The sequence below is a fragment of the Odocoileus virginianus genome, chromosome 17 (assembly GCF_023699985.2).
Source record: "Odocoileus virginianus isolate 20LAN1187 ecotype Illinois chromosome 17, Ovbor_1.2, whole genome shotgun sequence".
NCBI lineage: Eukaryota > Metazoa > Chordata > Mammalia > Artiodactyla > Cervidae > Odocoileus > Odocoileus virginianus.
The window spans coordinates 41139999-41162404 of NC_069690.1; the positions used below are offsets into that span (position 1 = coordinate 41139999).

The following is a 22406-nucleotide window of genomic DNA, read 5'->3' on the forward strand; positions in this document are numbered from 1 at the left end:
GCTTGTCTGATGTGTCTCATTCCATGTAGTTGGTATTTATATCACCTTTACTTCTGTCTTCTTGAAATAAAATTTCTGGTTGCTGCAAAAAAATCAAACTGAGGGATGATTTAATCTAACCCTTTCAATTTGCTGAAGGGAACTGAAGCCCAGAGAGGTAGAGTGACTTTCCCAAGGTCACACAGTGAGTTAGATTTCTATCTTGACTTTTCTTAAGCAGCACATTTCAGGGAATAGGGCTGGGTGGCATTTTCCCGTTCCTGCCCCTCCACCAAATCTTCTAGAAATACATGAAAAATAAGACAAATACTTATACTTTAATATTATATTGAGAAGGTGCATGAATAAGAAGTGACTACATAACACACACATATTATTATTATTTTTTTCCATTTATTTTTATTAGTTGGAGGCTAATTACTTTACATCATTGCAGTGGTTTTTGTCATACATTGAAATGAATTAGCCATGGATTTACATGTATTCCCCATCCCGGTCCCCCCTCCCACCTCCCTCTCCACCCGATCCCTCTGGGTCTTCCCAGTGTACCAGGCCCGAGCACTTGTCTCATGCACCCAACCTGGGCTGGAACACACACATATTAAACACAAAGTGTGTGAGCCCAGGAGTTTTGCACTCAGGCCTAAAAACCACTGGTCTCTCCTTAGCTTGCTTTCTTGGGAAGTGCTCAAGGACTTCTAGAATCAGAGACACCTGCTCCTGGTCTCCTGGCTTCACTCATCCTAGCGCTACAGTGTCACATCTTGAAAGAGTTGATTCACTCCGCCTCTGGTCTCTGAGGTCCCAAAGTAAACCACCCCCTCCACCTGCCCAGTTTTTGCAGAAAGTGAGAGCAGAACCTGTTTCAGCCTCTTCAACAAACAGTAATCGAACCCTCTGTATGTGGAGCAGAGATAAATGAAGAGGCGGATCCAGAGATGGTCTAAATTGAGCTTCTGCTCACAGAGGTACTCATGACATTGACCTCCTTTCCCAAGAGTAGGGTTCTCATCTCTTTCTTCCTCAGTAGCGTCCTGCTGAAATGATGTCCCTGTGCTGAGTTTGTTCTCTCCTCTCATGTTTTTCTTCCCCTGGGAGGAAGATGATGCTCATGAATGAGACTCAGAGCCTGTTTTTCCTTCCTCCCTGGATTTATACCACTGCCAGGATCCATGCAGCTTCTGTCACCCACACATTTCCTCCTTAAGGGGTCAGGCTTCCTCTTCCCACAAAGGATGCTCTCATTAAAAGCAGGCGCCTCTGCCCCAGAACTGTGGCCTGTCTCTGGGCTGGAGAAGGTAGGGGCGCAGGGGACAAGGTCACTGGCAGCCCAGGGTCAGGCCCGGCAGCCCTGGCCTGGAAATGAGGGCCTGGGCCTGGAGCTGGTCCTTTGAAGATGTATCCTGGAGCTCTCTCCCCTGATCAATGACAGAAGACCAGAGTCCCGCGTTAGCCAAATGACAAGCTTGGCCCCTTTTATGAGGAAAGGAACTCCTTATTGGAAACCAAATTACAAATTAATTAGCAGCTTCCTCTGGGATTGAGTCTAAACATCAACACCCCTCCACAATGATTTGGTAGCAAAAGGCCCCTCACTTCATGAGTATAAAAAGGCTCAAGCAGAATGCGGTTGGCAGACCACATTGCAATTCAGGTAGCTGCAGTCTTTCCGACACGCCATCTGACTGCTCCCCAGCCCCCATCAAGAGCTGACCCTGATCCTCCTCTTTTGGCTCCAGCTGCATGAGTTGCCGGCCGGAGCGGTGTCTGGGTTACATCTGCCAGCCTGGGACGTGTGTACCTTCTCTCTCTGTGTCCACCACCTACCACCCAGCCAGCAGCATCTTCAGCTCCATGGGTTCCTGCAGTTTGTACTGTGAAAGTGTCTTCAATAGCAATGAGAAGGAGACCCTGCAGTTCCTGAACAACCGCCTGGCTGCCTACCTGGAGAGGGTGAGGCAGCTGGAGCAGGAGAATGTGGAGCTGGAGAGACGACTCCAAGAGGCCTTTGACTTTCAAGAGCCCACCGTAGGTCCTAACTACCTGTGTTGTTTTAAGATCATTGAGGAGCTCCAGCAGAAGGTAAGCGCAAGTGGTGAACAGACTCCCTGGGAGGGCGACCGGAAGAGTGGAGATCCAGATTTGAATCTCATTAATTTCTTTAGCTACCTTCAGGGAAAAGAAACTTCCCTAGGGCGCAGCATTTTCTCATAATTCAAGGGCTCAGCCAGAGTCGTTCCTGTGGAAAGAGGCTTGGGATCTAGTCTCAGTTCTGTCATTGCTTCATTACCTGACTCTAGGAGGTCCCTTTCCTGGGCCTTGGTTCCTCATCTGGAAAATGGGAATAATAAGGGTCCTTATGTCTAGAAGATTCTATTGCAAATACAGGTAAAGTGCTTAGCATAGCCCTTGATATGTGGTGAGTTTTCAGTAAATGTGAAGACTTGTTAAGAACCCTTCTAACGTCATGTCTAATAAAGTCTATCCTTCCATGGTGATCATTGCCTCCAAAACAAGGCATTTAGATTCAATGACTATCCCGCAGAGTTCCAGGGGTTTTGGCAGGGGTGGTTGTAGGACTCACTTGGGTTCTTTTTGCTTCTTCTTGTCCTGGACTGATCCTCTCTGTGTGCTGTGGCCCTAGATTCTGTACTCAAAGGCAGAGAACGCCAGGATAGTCGTGCAAATTGACAACACCAAGCTGGCTGCAGATGACTTTAGGAGCAAGTGAGTTTGGCCCAGGGGATGGGGTGGGGTGTCAGGTGCGGGGAGAGCCTTCTCTCCTGGCATGTGCTTGGGGACAGTATTCTGTTATTTTCATAGACAGTTGGAAAAGTGCCAGCGGCTCCAGGTTGTCCCTGGGTCCGGTATTCAGTCTCAGCCCTCAGTGCCTGACCATGTTCTTACACAGGTATGAGACGGAGCTGGGTTTGCGACAGCTGGTGGAGGCCGACACCAATGGCCTGCGCCGGATCCTGGACGAGCTGACCCTGTGTAAGGCCGACCTGGAGATGCAGGTGGAGTCCCTGAAGGAGGAGCTGATGTGTCTCAAGAAGAACCATGAGGAGGTGAGGCTTGAAGTCCAACCAAGGTGGCCCTGGGGAGCCCAGTGGGGGGAACCTGGGGCTTGGGGTTGGCTAGACATGGGTTGAAATTCCCAGGCTGGCCACAGATTGTATCTGTGACTTTGCCCAATTTATTAAAACTTTCTGAGCATCCTCATCTGTGAAATGGGGCTGACTCTATCAACGAGGCTGCTGTGAGAATTCCGTGAGGTTACAGGTCTTAAGGGCTTCCCAGGGGGCGCTAGTGGTAAAGAATCAGCCTGCCAATGCAGGAGACCCAGGAGATGCAGGTTTAGATCTCTGGATCGGGAAGATTCCATGGAGGAGTACTTGGCAAACCACTCCAGTATTCTTGCCTGGAGAGTTCTATGGACAGGGAAGCCTGGTGCGCTACAGTTCAGAGCGTTGCAGAGTTGGACATGATTGAAGTGACTTCGAACGCACAGGTTCTCAGACACCTGTCCCTTGGTTGGTGCTCAGAAATGCTAACAACTCTCCCTTCTGCATTTCTTGGACTTGTGTGATTGCCAAGGGCTTGTGGTGGCTTGTTTTCTCACGAGAACCGCATACCAGGAGTCGAGTGGTCCAGTAGGGATGGGGAGGGGTTATTTTCCAGAACTGACACGAAATGGCTGTCCAACTCTGCTAGGCTGGATTGTGAGGTGGCCCCCACCTCTTCTAAGGGAGAGGCAGTGGTTTTCTTCTGTTTTCTCTCCCTGTCGTTCTTCTTCCTTTCATCTGTACATAATATACTTCATCCAGAAGGCATTGGTCCACCCTCTGCTTTCTGACTTTTCTTCATCTACTGTAGGTCCTTGGTGTGAAACCCCTTCCCCCTGGGCACCTGTGTGCTGCGAAGCTCACCTGAGTTCAGGTGTTTCTTCCCTCGTTCCCTGGGTTGACACTCAACCTCTTGACTTGGGATTTGAAAGCACAAGTGTCTCTGAATCCTGGCTGGGTTTCCTAGGCTGAAGTGAAAAGTAACCATCAGTTACCACATACTCACCAAATGCCTGAAGGCACCTTACTCACCCCATCTAAATCAGAGAACTGGGAGCTGCCCCAAGAGGCCGCTAATGAGGAGCTATCACCAAGTCTTGGCAGCCTCGGCGACAACTTTCTCTCCTTGGCTGCCAAGCCCGGGCGGTGCCTGCTGTAACTGGGGCCTTGAACCAAGTAAAGTCAGGCTCCTGCTGCTCTCCTTCCCAGACAAATGCAGGCTGGGATGGTGGCAGGGGAGACAGGGCACAGCTGTCCCATTTTAGTCCAAATGGATCAAGCAAACCCTGATGCTGCTCTCGGCTTCTGCCAAAGCAACAGGAAGCTTCTCCCATCACAGGGAGGTCCAATGGGGCTGAAAGACCCTTGGGATGCTTCAGGGTGGCTGCAGTCCCTACAGGGCCCCTCTAACGTGGAGATCTTTAGCATCCTTTGCTTCATCTTCTCACATCTCCCTGGGTAGGTGAGCCAGGATCACGTGACTTCACATTTTTCTGGTGCTCTTGCTTCTTTTCAGGAAGTTGGTGCTCTCCGATGCCAGCTTGGGGATCGCCTCAACATTGAGGTTGATAATGTGTCCCCAGTGGACTTGAACACGGTGCTGGAAGAGATGCGATGTCGGTATGAGGCTCTGGTGGAGACCAATCGCAGGGATGTGGAGGAATGGTTCACCAGGCAGGTGGGTCTCTCGCAGCGAGGCTGGTCTCCCCAGGGTCCCTGAGAGGCACTCCCAGCCTTCTCCTGTCTCCCCCATTGCAGATGGAAGAGCTTAACCAGCAGGTGGTCACGAGCTCTGAGCAGCTTCAGAGCTACCAGTCAGATATCATTGATCTGAGACGAACTGTCAACACGCTGGAGATCGAGCTGCAGACCCAGCACAGCCTGGTGAGTGTGCTGATGGGATCCTCTCCCCCAGCTCTGGATGCTAGGCAGCATGGAGAGTGGGTGCAGGCTTCCAGGAAGGAGGAGGGGGAGGAGCAGGAGGAGGGGAGGATGGGGAGGAGGTCCAGATTCAGCCACCACTGCTGCTTGCCCAGCTGACCTCTCCTGGAGGAATGTTTCTCCCAAGACCCAGCTCAGAGATAAATAGGCCATGGTTCAAATCTGATGTGGGCTAAGTGACCTCTGTCAACTACTTCCCCAAGAAGGCCTGACCTCTGCTTAGCCTGATCTTCCAAACCCATGCTTTTCACCCTTATCTATGGAGTTTTAAAAGTGCTCCCTGCCCAAGTTCCTCCCCAGATAAATTTAATCAGAGTCTCTGGAGGTGAGGCCTGGGCCTGGGTGGTTTTTAGAGGCTCCCATGTGACTCTAAGGGTGCATCCAGGGTTGAAGACCACTGATTTCAGTGATACTTGTAGGGGAGGAGCCTGGTGAACTTCAGATCTAAGGCCTGAAGGCTAAGGTTGAAGAAGGAATATGGAATTTAGGGTCACATGAATGTGGGTTCAAATCCTGGTCTATAACCAGCTGTTTAACCTTGAAAAAGTCACTTGACCTTTCTGGGTTTCAGTTTCCTCAGTTCTGCACAATGTCCCTGCCCAGTTTCTCCCTGGCTCCCCCCTTTTTTTTAAAATTTAATAGAAGTTTCTTTAAATTCTATAGTGCTTTTCAATTTTCTGTAGTTTCCCACACATGATTTCATATAATCCTATAATAATCCTTTTATCCCCTACCCTTGTATTGCCTGTCACGTTTTTTCCTCTCCCTACTGGTAACCACTAGTTTGCTGTCTATATCTGTGATTCCTCTTTGTTTTTGTTTTATTCACTAGCTTATTGTATTTTTCAGATTCCACATATAAGAGATATCATGGGCTTTCCAGGTGGCATTAGTGGTAAAGAACCTACCTGCCAATGCAGGAGACATAAGAGATGTGGTTTGGATCCTGGGTTGGGAAGATCCCCTAGAGGAGGGCATGGCAACCCACTTCAGTATTCTTGCCTGGAGAATCCCATGGACAGAGGAGCCTGCAGGGCTACAGTCCATGGGATCACAAGGGGTCAGACAAGAGTGAAGTAACTTCGCATGCATGCATAAGTGAAATCATACAGCATCTGACATATGACTTAGCCTAATGCTCTCCAAGTCTATCTATGGTGCTGCAGATGGCATTATTTTATTATTTTTTATGGGTGAGTAGTATTCCATTGTGTATATGTTCCACATCTTCTCTATCCATTCATCTGTCGATGGACACTTAGTTTACTTCTATGTCTTGGCTATGTCTTCTATGTAATGCTGCTGTAAACATTGGGGTCCATGTATCTTTCTGAATTAGTGTTTTTGTTTTCTTCAGATATGTACCCAGGAGTGAAACTGCTGGGTCATATGGTAGTTCTCTTTTTAGTGTTTTGAGAAACATCTGTACTGTCTTCCACAGTGACTGCTTCTTGGTTCTTTTTCAGCCAGGCCATGGAAAATAGGCCTATTCTTATTAGTTATTTTGTTTTTCCCTTTGCCTTAGAGAGACTCCCTGGAGAACACTCTGGCAGAGACGGAGGCCCGTTACGGCTCCCAGCTGGCCCAGATGCAGGGCCTGGTCAGCAACGTAGAGTCCCAACTGGCGGAGATCCGCTGTGACCTGGAGCGGCAGAATCAGGAGTACCGGGTGCTGCTGGACGTGCGGGCCCGGCTGGAGGCGGAGATCAACACATACCGGGGACTGCTGGAGAGTGAGGACTGCAAGTATGTGGCATATGTGAGGTTTGGGAGAGGTTATAGGAAGTAATTGCCCATAAGATAGAGCCATGATTAAGAAGCGATTAGGATGCTGGCATGATCTGAAGACATCAGACAGGTATTCATGGTGCTATCCCACCCCTGGCCCATTGGGACCATTCTGCTCCAAGCTGACAAACTCCTTCCAAGTGTCCACGTGTGCTAGGTGGCACAGGGGAACTGAGATGGATGATGACAGAGCATCTATTCTCAGGTCTTTTCCATCTCCAGGGAGACAGACGGGCCATTGGAGATCATACGGGTGTGTGTGGGGGATGTCTTTGACACTTGAGAGGGTGATGTAACTTCATGTGATAAGCTGTGGTGGGAGGGAGGACAGGAAAGGTCAGTTGGGCTTCATTTGATGGGGAACCACTAATGTCCATGCTGGGGAGCGAGGATTTTATTTAATAGACAGTTGGGAGGGCTTTCTTTTTTGAGGTGGAAATGATAAGATTTGCTTAACTGACTAACTCCGTTGAACTCAAAGACAAGAGAAAAAAATATTTACTTATTTTTGAATGCTTATTTTTATTTATTTATTTTTGACTGTGCTGGGTCTTTGTTGCTGTGGAGGCTTTTCTCTGTGGCGAGCGGGGGTGACTCTCTAGTTGCAGTATGCATGGCTTCTCATTGCAGTGGCTTCTCTTGTGGCTCCCAGACCCTAGAGCACAGGCTCAGTAGTTGTGGCTCACAGGCTTAGCTGCCTTGAGGCATGTGGGATCTTCCCCAGTCAGGGATGGAACCTGTGTCTCCTGCATTGGCAGTGGATTCTTTACTACTGAGTCACCAGGGAAGCCCAGGAGAAGATATTTTCATTCCCTGTATCTGGTACAGGGTACAATGTACCTGTACCTGGTACCTGGTGTAGTGAATGCTCAGAAAATGACCAAGCCAGTGAGAGCTCAATGCTACTTTTCAAGAAGATGGCAGCAGAAAGGACTGAGTGGAAAGAAGGAGGAGGGGCAGGCAGGGATGCCATTCAGGAGGCCTTGGGTGTGGCCTAGGTAACAAGAAATGGGGAGGGTCTGAATCCAGGCAGTGGAGGCATCCACTCCCAGCCGTGGTACAGGTAGAACTGGCAGGGTTGGTGGCTGTCTGGATGCAGGATCTCTCTGGGCCTTGGATACCAGGTGGGCTGATGACTGCAGGTAGACATTCAGCCCTGCTTTTCAATCATTTATAATCCTGTCCTCCAGAGCAAAGAGTTGCAGAGTCAAATCTTTTTCAAAGACCAGGCTAAGAACATACCGGAGTGATGTGGGTCACTGAGGGATGGTGGAGAACCGGGGAGCTCTATCCTGTCCAACGAGGATGGTGCTGCCCCCCTCAGGGCCATTTCTACCACGTGAGATGAAGATTCAGAATCCTTGGATCTTCCCATTGTTCAAGGGAAGCTGGTTTTCTTTTAAATGTTAAGTTCTCATGATTTTTAAATATTTTCAACAAATTAAAAAAAAAAGCCCAGTGTTGGCCAAATGGAACACACTTCACACTGGATGTGGTCCTTGGGCTGCCTATCCAGTCTCTGGGCTATTTGGCCTCCATCCTATGTCCAATGTATTGTTGCTGGTTTTGAACCCACACCTGTCAGTCTCTGAGATCATCCTTTTGTATTCCTTCTCTAACAATTGATGAATTCGTCTTATTCAAAACATTCTTATCAAGTCGAGCTCTACGCCAGGTATGCAGGGTGGGCATAGGGACTGCTGATCTCTCTGGCTAGTGGGGAGACAGACTACAGTAGCAGAATGACAGAAAACTCTGGAAGGAGGGATATGGTGCCCTGGGGGGATATGACAGAGATCAGGGGAGGCTTCAGGGTGGCTGTGGCAGTTGAGTTGAAGGAAGCTGCTCTTCCTCCTGGCAAAAGGGGGAGCCACTTAGGTTTTGGGCAGAGATTGTTGTGCAGTCGCTAAGACCTGTTTGATACCCCTTGAACTGAAACAGTACTTTGGCCATCTCATGTGAAGATTTGACTCATTGGAAAGGACCCTGATGCTGGGAGGGATTGGGGGCAGGAGGAGAAGGGGATGACAGAGGATGAGATGGCTGGATGGCATCACCGACTCGATGGACGTGAGTTTGAGTAAACTCTGGGAGTTGGTGATGGACAGGGAGGCCTGGCGTGCTGCGATTCATGGGGTTGCAAAGAGTTGGACACGACTGAGCGACTGAGCTGAACTGAACTGAAACATGCTGGGTTTCCTTGTCCTTCACTATCTCTGAGTTTGCTCAAACTCATGTCCACTGAGTCAGTGATGCTATCTAATCAACTCATCCTCTGCCTCCCCCGTCTCCTTGGTCAGGGGAGGGGCAAGTTAGAAGATCACTCTGGCTAAGAAACTGAGGATGCTTGGATGGTTAGGAGGGGTAAGAATGGGGTTGGGGAGACCAGTTAAGAAGCTGTTGGGCTCACATAGGTGAAGACAATGAGGTTATACTAGGGAAAACAGTGGAGATGGTGGCCACTGGGAGCCCTTGGGAAGCACAAACGTTGGGGTTGGGTGAGGTGGGAGTGGGGGATGCAGAAGTGACAGGACTTGTTGCCGAGCTGGGCTTCTTTCTAAACCTTGCCACATGCCTTTCTTCCGCAGGTTGCCGTGTAACCCGTGCTCCACCCCCTCCCAGCCCCCTTGTGCCCACTCCCCGAGTGTGCCCCGGACCCTCTGCGTGCCCCGCACCGTCTGTGTGCCTTGTGTGCCCTGCCGCCCAGGCTGCCACTGAAATCCCTCATTGATGCTGGATCCTCAAGGATGCGAACTCGGCGGCTGGTGCTTCCTGAGGCTGCGCCTGACTGCAGTTCAGCGGCCACCAAAAGAGCAGGGCCAGCCCCTGGGGGCAAGAAAGGCCACTAGCAGTTCCAGGAAGTGAGCCGTCAGCAACTGCGCTCTGATACTGCAGGGGGCGCCCTAGCTCCCGCCTCTTAGAAATGGCTGCTCTTATTTCTACGGGTGAAGGGCTCTCTTCGCGCGTGTTTCTGGCGGTCCGTGCTGCACTTTGGAGCATTGTTTTTAGTTAACTAGTAAATAAAGCCTCATCCAGTGTCCTGCACACCTGTTTCCCTCTCCTTGTCACATATGCTGCTGTATCCACCAGCCAATTCTGCTCAGTTGGGCTCCAGAGGAATGTGGCCAAATCTTATTTTTATGCCCTTTCTGCTTCTATAGAGACTTGAGCGGCATTTACTAAAAAGACCTGCATGCCACAAACCAGTTAAAACCAGGCCACCCATCCAGAGCCAAGTAATAAAAGAATAAAGAGGAGGGGGAGGTGATGATGCCAGAATTCTATGCCAGACTATTGTTAATTGAGTATCTGATAACCCCAACCCCTAAACCTCATTACACCTGGTACAATGGGATCATTCATTCATTCAAAAAACCTTCATGCAGGTTCCATATTAGGGACTGACAAACCCATTGTGATAGTCCTCCAGAACCTTGTTAATGCTTCATTTAACCCTTGAAACAGTCTGTGAAAAATGTACCATTATTGAGGCCAGAGAGATTAAAAAACTTGCCCAAGGTCACACAGCTTGTAAGTTGTGAACCCAGGACTCAAATACAGACTTTCAGGTCCCAGTGATACTCAAGCAATTCATATTCTCTGTCCCCACTAATTACAAACACAACTGAGTGCAGGGGATACAAAAAAATGCAAGCAAAACAATTCTCACAGTGCAGACACTTATAATTAGAGAGAGCTTATCAGCGTGTATAAGGCCACACTCCTACAATAAGCCAATAATAAAAAGAAACTATTACTACCACTTATTGAACACTTATATTGCCCCTGGTGGGCTTTGCTGGTGGCTCAGTTCAGTTCAGTCACTCAGGCTTGTCCAACTCTTTGGGACCCCATGGACTGCAGCATGCCAGGCTTCCCTGTCCATCACCAACTCCTGGAGCTTACTCAAACTCATGTCCATTGAGTCGGTGATGCCATTCAACCATCTCATCCTCTGTTGTCCCCTTCTCCTCCTGCCAGTGGTAAAGAATTCACCTGCCAATGCAGGAGTTGCAGGAGATGTGGGTTTGATCCCTGAGTCAGGAAGATCCCCTGTAGTAGGAAATGGCAACCTGTTCTAGTACTTTTGCCTGAAAAACCCCATGGACAGAGGAGCCTGGCTGGTTAGTCTCTGGGGTCACAAAGAATTGGACATGACTGAGCATGCACACATTATGCATGCAAGCAAAATGCATCTAGTACTGTGTTGAGCACCTTACGTAAATTGATTTATGAGGTTTTCACAAACACTCTGTAAGGTAGGCATCAGGCATCATGTTCATTTTACAGATGGGAAACTGAGGCTCAGAGAGTGGTTTAGTCAGTTGCCCAAGGTTATAGGCAAGAACAAAGATTTGAACCCAGCTCCACTGCAGCTTTATTCTAGCCACTCTGCTACACCCCCAAATTCCTACCTGGAAAGAGTACAAGCTGACGAAGATTGGGAGAAGTACTAGCTTGAGGAGAGCGGAAGGGCTTCATGTAGTTTGTGGTGTTTGAGATGGGTCCGGAAAGTTGACTAGGATGTCTACAGAGCAAAGGACAGGAATAGGTATTTGGGGTCCATAGGAAAACAGAAATCAGGCCCAGGAGGCTTTGAATGGATCTGCTGACCGAAGCAGCAGGCTCATGGGAAAGACTGGTGGGAATAAAGTTCAAATGGTAGGAAGGCATCAGCCCTTGGGAGGCCTCAGGTACCCTATGAAGAGCCTGGACTCTATTCTGAAGGCAGTGGGAGGGCTGTAGGATTTGGGTCCAAGGATTATATGACTGGAGTGGTATTTTAGAAAGTTCCACCAAGGAGTATAAAGAAGGTGGCTGAGAGGCAGGGAGAAAGTGAGTGGAAGAGACTAACAGGGTCTTGACTAAGGAAATGACAGTGAGAATGGAAAAATGAAGGGTCAATCTGAACAACTCAGTGAAGGAGCCAAGTAGGTAACAGATTGGCCATGGCAGATGAAGAGGAGAGAGCTGGAATCTTGAATACGTTTCTGAACCTCATCCTCCAAATACAAAGTCCTTCTTTAATGAGCTGAGGTGATATTTCTATTAAGGATCTGCCCTCGAGACTTGCCAAGAAGTGATGAGAAATGGACTGGATCCTGAAGCTGCCTGGGACTCTCCGGACATGATCCTGCATGCAAGCCTGGCAGACTGGGTCATGAGCTTGGCAGGAGACACAAACACACTGCTTAGCCAGCTGTGGTTACTGGTTGGAGTAACTTCAAGTGAGCTGCAATGTCAAGGGAGAGGGGCTTCTACCTCACTGGATGCTCCAATAACTGAGTGCAAACAAGACCTCCTTCTGACTTTCCGTGTGTGCGTGCTAAATTGTTTCAGTCATGTCCGACTCTTTGCTACCCCATGGACTATAGCCCGCCAGTCTCCTCTGTGCATGGGATTCTCCAGGCAAGAATACTGGAGTGGGTTGCCATGTCCTCCTCCAGGGGCTCTTCCGGACCCAGGGATTGAACCTTCTTCTCTTACATCTCCTGCCTTGGCAAGTGGGTTCTTTACCAGTGCCATCACCTGGGAGGCCCTTTTGCTTTCTATTGCTATGCAAAATTTATCTAGAATATGCTTAGCTTGATAAACACAACAGACTGAACAGAACCAAATCTTCATTCAGTTCCAGAATCCTGGTCCTTTGTTGTCCAATACTGTAGCCACTACCTTCATGTGGCTGTTTAAGTTTTAATGAAATAAAATGGAAAAATTCAATTCCTCAGTTGTGCTAGCCACATTTCAAGTGCTCGATACCTATATGTGGCTGGTGGAACCACATAGGGCAGAAAATAGAATATTTCCACTACTGTAGAAAGTTCTGCTGGATGCCACAGTCCTGAACTGTCAGAATCACAAAGAGCCTTACAGATGAGCTGGTCCAATCTCTCCCATGTACAGACAGGGAGTCTCAGGCCTAGGGGAATGGAAAGACGTGCTCACAGATACATAACCAACAGGTGGAAACTGGAGCCAAGGGTTTCGCCACCAAGCCTAGCAGGTCTCTCTGAGCTCTGTATGCTTTCTCCAAACACTAAGTTTTATTATTTTTTCAGGCTAATAAATATTTTCCCTTTTCTCCTGCTTTTACATCTCTAAGAGTAGAGAATTTTTTCCCCCCTGAGATGCTGAAACTCTTTCCCAGGAATATAATTCTCCTTTCAAAAAGAGCTAACAACTATCTGAGAATTCTCTTGCAGTCCAGGGGTTAGGACTCCACGCTTTCACTTACGAGGGCATGGGTTTGATCTCTGGTAGGGGAATTAAGATTCTGCAAGCTGCGAAGAGCAGCCAAGAATTAAAAACAAAGAAAGAAACCACCAAACCCAGAATCTCCTCATCCTTTTTTAAAAATTAATTTTTTTATTGAAGGATAATTGCTTTACAGACTTTTGTTGTTTTCTGTCTCTCCTCATCCTTTTAACATTTGACTCAGTAAGTGCCTGGACCTTAGGCTGTAGCCAGTGCGGCAGCGGAAGTAATCACATAGGGAGTTGAGGACCAAGAGTCCAGGCCCCTAGACATTTTGGGGGTCTCTGTAGGTTCCTTGTCCCCCATCACTATTGTCTAATCCAACCTCATCATTGTCGCCACACTTGTGTGTCACTCTGACTTGCCAAGGCCTGTCTGACCACTCAAATGCTCATTCAAGCTTTTTAATATGAAACCAAGCCCCGCAGCCCAGGGCCAGGAGTGCTACCCCCTGCTGGTCACAGATGGCCACCATCTTTCACGTCTTGATGGTCCTTCCAATGGGCTTGCCTGGTGGCTCAGATTGTAAAAAATCTGCCTGCAGTGTGGGAGACCTGGGTTTGATCACTGGGTTGGGAAGACTCCCTGGTGAAATGCGTGGCAACCCACTCCAGTATTCTTGCCTGGAGAATCCCATGGACAGAGGCTACAGTCTATGGGGTCACACAGACATGACTGAGCAACTAAAGCTTTGGATTTCCAAGTTAGAAACACCACAAGTGATCCTCCCAACCAACCCATCTCTCTTGTCTGATGGATGGGGAAGCCTCAGGCGTAAACTCTGGAAAGGCTTTTTTGCCTACCAGCAAAGAGACTGGACCCAGTGCTACACATGTGGGGATTCTCAGAGGAACTCATATCAAAGCCTCTAGATTTAATTAACTCAGGTTTATAGGAAAACCTTGGCAGGGCCACAGCAAAGTAATAAAGCCTCTGGCATAATTGATGTTTGGGAGAAACTCCCACGGGTAGCAGGATACTCCCTGAGTGGGAATTAGGAAAGAAAGGACCTGCGTTTGGAAGATGCAACTTTCCCTGAGAATATTAAAGAGACAGGGCCTCACATCTGCCACCACTTATGGTCCTAGAACAAGGCCTCCTTATGGGGTGGGAGTGGGGGCCCACTGGGGCAAAAGAGCCATTCAAGAAGCCTGGCCAGAAGGTGATACTTGCAGAGAGAAGGGCCCAGGAGTCAGACACAGTGATGAAGAGGCTGGGTGATTTGTGGACTGAATTATGCTTAATGGTACCCTGCCTATTTTGTTAAGAAAGCTTTCACAATATGATCAAAGCAGAATATGCCAGGTGAGAACTGGGAGAATCATTCACAATGAAACATTTCTCTTTTTGGGTTTCATAAATTTTAGCCTGTGAATGCAGTGATCTCAATTTGGCAAAACAGGAAGTTCCTAAGATCGTTTGATGTCTATCTTCTCAAACAATTGGTTGAGATAAGTGTATTTCCAAATAGTCCTCTTCTTTAGCCATCAATAAGTAACCAGACAGACACACAAACTAGCATCTTGCCATAATGGAAATAATCAGTGACTTTGGCTTTAGAAAACCTGGGCTAGCATTCGAATTCTATTACTAACGTGCTGTGTCATTTTGGCAGATAGCCTAACCTCTGTGCATCTCTGTCTCCTTCTCCCCTGTGGTAATGGGAATAATTCTACCTCCTTCACAGAGTTGTTGGGATAGAATGCATGTGAAAATGCCTATCATGATGCCTGGCACATGGTAAGTGCTCGGTAAATGTTGCTTAAAGAAAATCTTCTTTGCTTTTATATAGAGAGTGGATAAACAACAAGGTCCTACTGTATAACATAGAGAACCATATTTAATATCCTATATGGCCTTCCCTGGTGATCCAGTGGCTAAGAATCTGCCTTGCAATGCAGGGGACATAGGTTCGATCCCTCGTCGGGGAACTTATATCCCATGTGCCGAAGAGCAACTAAGTGCATCATAACTACTACACCTGGGCACCACAGCTGGAGAGTCTGTGTGCTGCAATGAAAGATCCTGCATGATGCAAGGAGGATCCCACATGCTGCAACTAAGACCCCGCACAACCAAATAAATAAATATTAAAAAATTATTCCTGTAGAATTAAAATATCCTATGATAAACCATAATGAAAAGAATATTAAAAATAATGTATATATATGTATATGTATAACTGGTCTCTTTGCTCGACAGCAGAAATTAGCTGTCTGCTTGGCCCTGCTTGGCCCTGGTCACTAACCCACAGCTGGGCTTTCTAGGACCATGGTTTCAAGTGACTGGGACAGCACTAGAACCCCTGCAGCCAGAACCCCTGCTCTTCAGGCTCTGTGAAAAGCTGTATTTACTGCAGGGAGGCTGGGGCAGGTGCCTGCCCCAGAGAGGCTAAGATCTAGTGAGACCCTCAGTCTCCAGCATTGCATGGGGCCTACATAAGAGAGTAATAAGCCTAGTAGGAATCTTCCCAGAGCCTGTGGTTTATGGCCAGGCCTGCCTGGTCCTTCCAATGGTCACCCAGGGGTTGGTGGGGACTCTCCTGTCACTGCACAAGAGAGTAGGTTGGGAAGGAACTGAAGCCGATTTTATAAGTGGCTCATCTCTGATGGGGGGCAGGGGGGCTTCCCTGTGGCTCGGCTTGACTTTCAAGTTTTCTTAGTGGGGCCACTTTCTTTCTGCAGCACATGGGGAGCTGCATCTCTCTCTTCTGGACCCTAGTTGATAAATGAAATGAATAATTTAGTGAGGTTGCATGTTGAATCTGAATCTACCATTGTTGGGTTGTTTCAGTGAGTTACAGTGGGCACTGGTCCAGTGTTTTTTAAATGATGGCTGTGAGTCACTGATGGTGTATGAAGTCATTGTACTTGTTTTTAATCAGCTTGAGATACACACACACACACGCACATATACACAGATTGAAATGAAACAATAGAAATTAGAAAGAAGCATTTTTATGGGAAATTGAATCTCTATGTATATGCACATAGTCTTGGGTTGCAAAACATACAGTGTAATTCTTCCTTGGCTTGTTCTCAGGAATTCAAGTCCATGGTCTGTTCTAGAACTTGCCTTTTCAGATGAGAAACAAGGGACCAGAGAGAGTTCACTGACTGGTTTTGGGCCACTGGTTTTGGTTTCTGGCTAGTGAGTGACCTTGCTGGGAGCAGACCCTGTACAGAGATGCCCCCTATTTAGTGAGAACAAAACCCTAATCCCTCCCTGTCAGCCCTCAAAGGAGACTTTCCTCTGTGGGGAGAAGTGGCCGAGTGATTTGGTCATGCCTGCCCGGGGGACTGTCACTAAACATCCCATCCAGGACTTGAACAGAGGACCCAGATTCCCTAGATTGCTGGTGGAGGGTGGTGGTTGAGAGGAGACTCAGGCCCACACTGAGGATTAACAAAAGGGGTCTATGGATCCCAAATCTAGATAAGCTGGCTCGCTGCTGTCTTGTCCTAATCACTTGGTCCTTCCAGGAAAACAAGCTTGTCTTAAGACCTACCTTCTTCTAGCTCCCATTTCCCTCTGTGGGCAGGAAACAGTACCCAGCCCAAGATGCTCCCAGGAGCTCCGTTCCAGAAACAAGACTTCTGGGTGTATAGAAAATGCCTCTTCTGTTTTGGGGAATGACCCTTCTCTGCAGGTGAGGATGTGTCAGGTGGGCCCTCACGTGCCACAGGGTGTGGGTCTACAGCCACAGACTCATCCACACATCGGAGGCAACACTCCAATCCCTGGGAAATGAGAGAGTCAGTTCCTCACAGAGTCCCAGTGTCTGCGCTCTCATGCTGAGCTCTTTCTCCCTCACCTTTGGTGGAGCGGGGGAGACCTTGTAAAACATGACTAATTCTTCCATGAAGGGTGTGGCTAGTGATACAAAGTGGGTTAAATAAACACCATATGAAGACAGGGGAGTTACCAGGAAACATCCAGTCTTCAGAATTTTTTAGATTTCAGAATTGCAGATAAGTTCTTTGTGGCTTTCTACTGTTTTAGGAAAAGTAGTTTTTTTTTATTTTAAAGATAATTGATTTTTATTTTATCAAACTAATACGTTGCAAATAGTTTAAGACTTCAAATTATGCTAAAATGCATATATCAAAGTATAGCAGTTCACCCCTCCCATCAATTTGTCTTCCCAGAAGCAACTGTTTTCAGCCTTTAGCTCTTTTTTTCTGGTGTGTATACATTTCTATAATGCTGAGTAATATGTGAATATGGTTAACTTTAGAGTCTTCAAGTTTAGATGCTATCTAGCCTTCCTGTTATGGTAAATAAGGAATTCGCTCTCTCTACTATACCATTATTTTCTCTGCTTCCCCTAAATTCTGCTTTCTGGGATATGATTCTTCATGGGGTTTTAAGGGGGGAGAATTTGCTCCAGATGTTTCTAACTGCCACATTCAGGAGAGTTGCCCCTTCTCAGAGCAGTGGTTACCAGACTTGAGCATCCTTCGGAATCTCCTGGAGGACTTTTGAAACACAAATTGCTTGGCTCCAACCCAAGAGTTTCTGAATTTTGTGTATGTGGAGTGGGATCTGAAAATGTGTATCCTGACAAGTTCCTGGATGATCCTAATGCTGCTGGCCAGAGGACCAGACTTTGAGAACCACTGCCCTGGAGGCTGACAAAGCTAGGTTAGAAAATGTCCAGACTCTGGGTTTTTCAGCAGTGTGGAAACCAACATAACTCTGGAGCTTTTCTTATCAAAAAGCACCACTCTGTGCTGATGCATCCCTGCCTTACCCTTGTCAAAGGCTCACTTGAGTTAGTACATTTCATGGGTCAGTGTCAGAATCTGAGAAATGCAGAAGACAACCCTTGCATAGAGCACATGGCACTATCAGAGCGAGGCTGTTCCTTGAGACATGCAAACCAACCAGTGGATCCTACCCTTTCCAGGCCCAGCTGGGATCTTGGATTCTAAGGGAAGCATGGCACGCCAGTAGGTGGTAAGATGATGAAGCAGTCATAGCCGGCCTCATGGCTACACTGCCTTCTGTATTTCTAAGGGCAGATCTGTTGAATGTGTCATTCAATGTGATCTACCTTTGACTTCTATGTAGGTTTATAAAATAAATGAATATGTAAGAAATATATTTTCATCAGTTTGGGTTGGGCAAGTGGCATTGAGTGGTACATGGAGTTGACTCCTATGGATTCTTCCCAGCTCCACATTCAGGGATATCATATGGGTACCTGACGTTGGCTATTATGGAAGTATTTACAGCACAGAAATTGGCATATGCTACAAATCAGGGCTTCCTACTCCTCCTGGAAAGCTAATTTACTGGTGCACCCCTGGTTGGTGTATATGTTTTTCCACATTGTTTAAGAATCTTTGATTTTACTTCACTTTACTTTCAACACACAACTACCTTCGAGTGGTCACAGGATGTTTCTCACTCTCTACTTAGTTAACTGTACATCAGTGGAGTACTTAATCTCTCTATAGACTCTAACCAGGCTCTGTGATGGGTTCTGGGGATACAGAAATGAAGGAAGAGAAGCAACAAGATAGACTCCCTGACCTCAAGGGGTTCCCCACTCAGTAGTGGGGGGGGGCACACCCATAATTTTCAGGGATGGAAGGAGTGTGCCAGCAAGGGGTGTGCTACCTTTCTGGGAGGCTCAGGAAGGCTTCACAGGGAGTGTGCTTGAACCCACGAGCTCATTCATTTGTGATAGTCACTGCCTCTAGGTGTTTCAGACTCAAGATATTTAGTAATAATGGATCTAGAATAAGCAAAATAAAGCCATTTCCAGTACCTTTCTATTTCCCATCATCATAATCTTTTATCTATGTCAAAAATCTATTTTTAGTCTAGCTGAAACACAATTCTGCATTTCCTCCCTCCCTAGAGCATTGATTATCGAGGACACCCCAACTCTACCAATCCACCTTCTGGAGCTTTTTCCCCAATCATCTTGGCCAGGGCAAGGAGGATAGATCACCTGGAGGAGCAGAGGGTGGACTCAGAGGCTCACAGACACAACAACATGGGCCCTGGTCCCTGTGCCTATGAGCGGAGGTGCAAGCTCATGATTGCACCTGTTAACATCCCCATCTCCAGGATTCCATAAGACCTGTTTCCCCACACTCTCATCAACATTGTGCACTATCCAATTAAATTAATCCTATAAGGAGAAAGTAGTATCTCCTTACTATTTTGGTTTCTATTTCTTAATCATCAGTGAACATTCACTCATATATTAAGCCATTCTTATTTTTATTTTTCTGAAAACATGAAACTTTTTAAAGGGGGTGATGGTGATGGTTGGAGATCCTGAAGAGGAAGGGAACTGACATTATTAAGTGCTTACTGTGTGCTAGGTATTATGCTAGAGTTCTACCACTTGGTGTCCTTTATTCCTACCAGTAGCCCTGTGTGTAAATATTACTGTAAATGTTCATAGGACAAAAGTGAAAAAGCTAGCTTAAAATGCAGCATTTAAAACTCTAAGATAATGGCATCTGGTCCCATCCCTTCACGGCAAATAGATGGGGAAAAAGTGGAAACAGTGACAGATTTTTATTTTCTTGGGGTCCAAAATCACTTCGGACTGTGATTGCAGCTACAGAATTAAAATATGCTTGCTCCTTGGAAGAAAAGCTATGACAAACCTAGACAGCATATTAAAAACCAGAGACACTATTTTGCCTACAAAAGTCTATATAGCCAAAGCTATGTTTTTCTTTCCACTAGTTATGTATGGATGTGAGAGTTGAACCACAAAGAAGGCTCAGGGCCGAAGAATAGATGCTTTCAAAATGTGGTGCTGGAGAAGACTCTTGAGAGTCCCTTGGACAGCAAGAAGATAAAACCAGTCAATCTTAAAGGAAATTAACCCTGAATATTAATCGGAAGAACTGATGCTGAAGCTGAAACTCCAATACTTTGGCCACCTGATGTGAAGAGTTGACTGGAAAAGACCCTGATGCTGGGAAAGATTGAGGGCAGGAGGAGAAGCGGGTGACAGAGGATGAGGTGGTTGGATGGCATCACCGAGTCAACGGACATGAGTTTGAGCAAATTCTGGGAAAAAGTGAAGGACAGGGAAGCCTGGCGAGCTGCAGTCCATGGGGTTGCAAAGAGTCAGACACGACTTAGCGACTGAACAGCAACAAAGGGCAAAATGGATGCTTTTAAAGGTTAGGTAATGTGGTTGAGGTCAGGCAGCTCAGAAATGGAGGTTTTGGTATTGTCTATTTCTGTTGCTGCGAAGTAACAGGAAATATATATGTTGATCTCTGTCCCTGGTTTCTGGCAGAGAGCTCCTAAAGCTCTTGTGATTTTCCATGTGATAAGAACATTGGGAGCATCTTTTGTTCTACTATTTGATCTTTGACTCCAGTTACTGACACAGAGCTCCTAAATCTCTTGGAATTTCCCGGGTGATAGGAGTGTTCTTTGTTACAATGATGTGACTCTTGTCAGGTTCCTGCAAAACTTAGGATGGTGGCTAGTCACAAGCAGGACCAACCCATGATTAGAAGCTTGGAACTTTCCACTTGATCCCCATGCTCTGGGAAAGGGAGAGGGACTGGAGACGGTTAATAATTGATCATGCCTACATGATGAACCCTCCATGAAAATTCCAAGAGTGTGAAGTTTAGAGAACTTTCAGGTTGGTGAACACGTAGAGGTGACAGGAGAGTGGTGATCTGGAGAGGGATGGAGGCTTTGTACCCCTTCCTGCCTATGTTGCACTCTGTACCTTTTCATCTGTATCCTTTATCATATCCTTTATAATAAACTAGTAAAGGAAAGTGTTCCCTGAGCTCTGTGAGCCATGTGAGCAATTTATTAAACACACAGAGGAGGCTATGGGAACTCTGATTTCTAGTTGTTTGGTTAGAAGCACAGGTAACAATCTGGGACTTGGAATGAGTGTCTGGAGTAGGAGAAGTTTTGTGGGATCGAGCCCTTAATTTTCGGGATCTGACACTTAACTCCAGGTAGATAGTATCAGAATTGAATTGAATTATAAGGACCTCTAGTTGGTGTTGCAGAGAATTGCCTAGCATGTGGAAAACCCATACATCAGGAGTCAGAAATATTATGAGTGGACAAACAAAGAAAAACCAGGCATATTTTCTCTAGAGAGTTGCAAAGAATGCCAGGTTCAATCTTGATCTGCTCTTGGGCCACCAACAGAATAATGGGAAGAAAGACAATGACATGTCTAAAGACTTCAGAGTAAGTGTGGCACTACCCCCATGGGTCCAGGGTGGAGACTTGCTCCTAATGTCTCCCCCTCAACTAAGGGACCACGTCTTTTGTAGATACACTCCTAGTGTCTAGGCTATTTCATGGTAGGTGGAAAAACAACATTGATAAATGACTAAACTTTGTGGATTATGGGGCTTGAACCTAAGACATCAGATGGCAAAGTTTTATCTAACTGAAAAAAAAAGTGTCTTTTCCATCATCGAAGTCTCAAGTGTCATATACCTAGACTAATAAACTGATATGCTCAGCCTCTTCTATTGAGTCTTCATGGCTTTCTTGACCTACGATTCACCTTTGGCACCATTTCCTAATACCTAGGAGACATGGCATGCAAAGCTCTCCATATAACAGTTGTCTTTGATCTTTACATCCATCACAATGTGTGATGGTGATGTCCCTATTCAGAGAACAATCCCCTTGATGCCCTCACGCATCTTCCTGCAGCAAAGGACAGGCCTAGAAAAGGCAGGTTTGTGGGTGAGGCACATTTCCAGGTTCTAGCCGGCAACTCCACATCCTTCTCTCCCATTGATTGAGATACACCCATGTGTATCAATGCTGTGTTTGAAGATAGCACCCCAAAGACACAGCTCCTCACTTCTGTCTGCAGTAGACTTCCTGCCTCTGGATATCAGTATTCCTAAAGTTAGACTCAGTGCAGAGAACTTGGTGCACATAGGTGAAAGAAGGAGGGCTATAATCTCCTCTTTCATGCTCTGTGTTCACCACTTCTTGTCACTGAGCCTGGTTCATATTTGATCACCAAGGGCCACAGGAACTCTTTTTAAAGAACTGGGAAGGAAGGCAGTCTTAGGTATGAGAGCTAGGATCCTCACCCATACTCACTTCCTTTGAGAAAAATGCAGATCAGTGGAATCAAGCAACTTTACAAGGGAACATCAGTGTCATTATACAAGACGGTGTATCCAGGAGAAACCCATGTCAAGACCATGATCAAACTCTAGCAGGGAGGAGCATCATCCAGACATACAAATCTTCAGAAGTGATGTAATGCATGTTTTGAGATGAAAGATATTATGCATTTTAGCCAATGGAATGAATCCTGTCAGAGCATAAGGTCAAGATTCCTTCTATTTAGCAAGTCAAATGAAATGA

General features: G+C 46.8%; 1 protein-coding gene across 1 annotated transcript; it reads left to right on the forward strand.

Annotated features, from left to right (window-relative positions):
- Positions 1 to 1649: 1649 nt before the first annotated feature.
- KRT32 (keratin 32) lies at positions 1650 to 9839 on the forward strand. Its single transcript, XM_020910047.2, has 7 exons — positions 1650 to 2082; positions 2645 to 2727; positions 2912 to 3068; positions 4582 to 4743; positions 4824 to 4949; positions 6532 to 6752; positions 9383 to 9839. Exons 1-7 carry the CDS (start codon positions 1744 to 1746, stop codon positions 9510 to 9512), a joined length of 1218 nt encoding a protein of 405 aa, XP_020765706.2. The 5' UTR covers positions 1650 to 1743; the 3' UTR covers positions 9513 to 9839.
- The last annotated feature ends 12567 nt before the right edge of the window (positions 9840 to 22406 follow it).

Excerpts from the sequence above, each read along its gene's own strand:
- KRT32 (XM_020910047.2), top strand. The coding sequence starts at position 1,744 with ATGAGTTGCCGGCCGGAGCGGTGTCTGGGTTACATCTGCCAGCCTGGG. Across the intron at positions 3,069-4,581 it reads TCAAGAAGAACCATGAGGAG|GAAGTTGGTGCTCTCCGATG; the intron begins GTGAGGCTTGAA and ends GCTTCTTTTCAG. Across the intron at positions 4,744-4,823 it reads AGGAATGGTTCACCAGGCAG|ATGGAAGAGCTTAACCAGCA; the intron begins GTGGGTCTCTCG and ends CCCCCATTGCAG.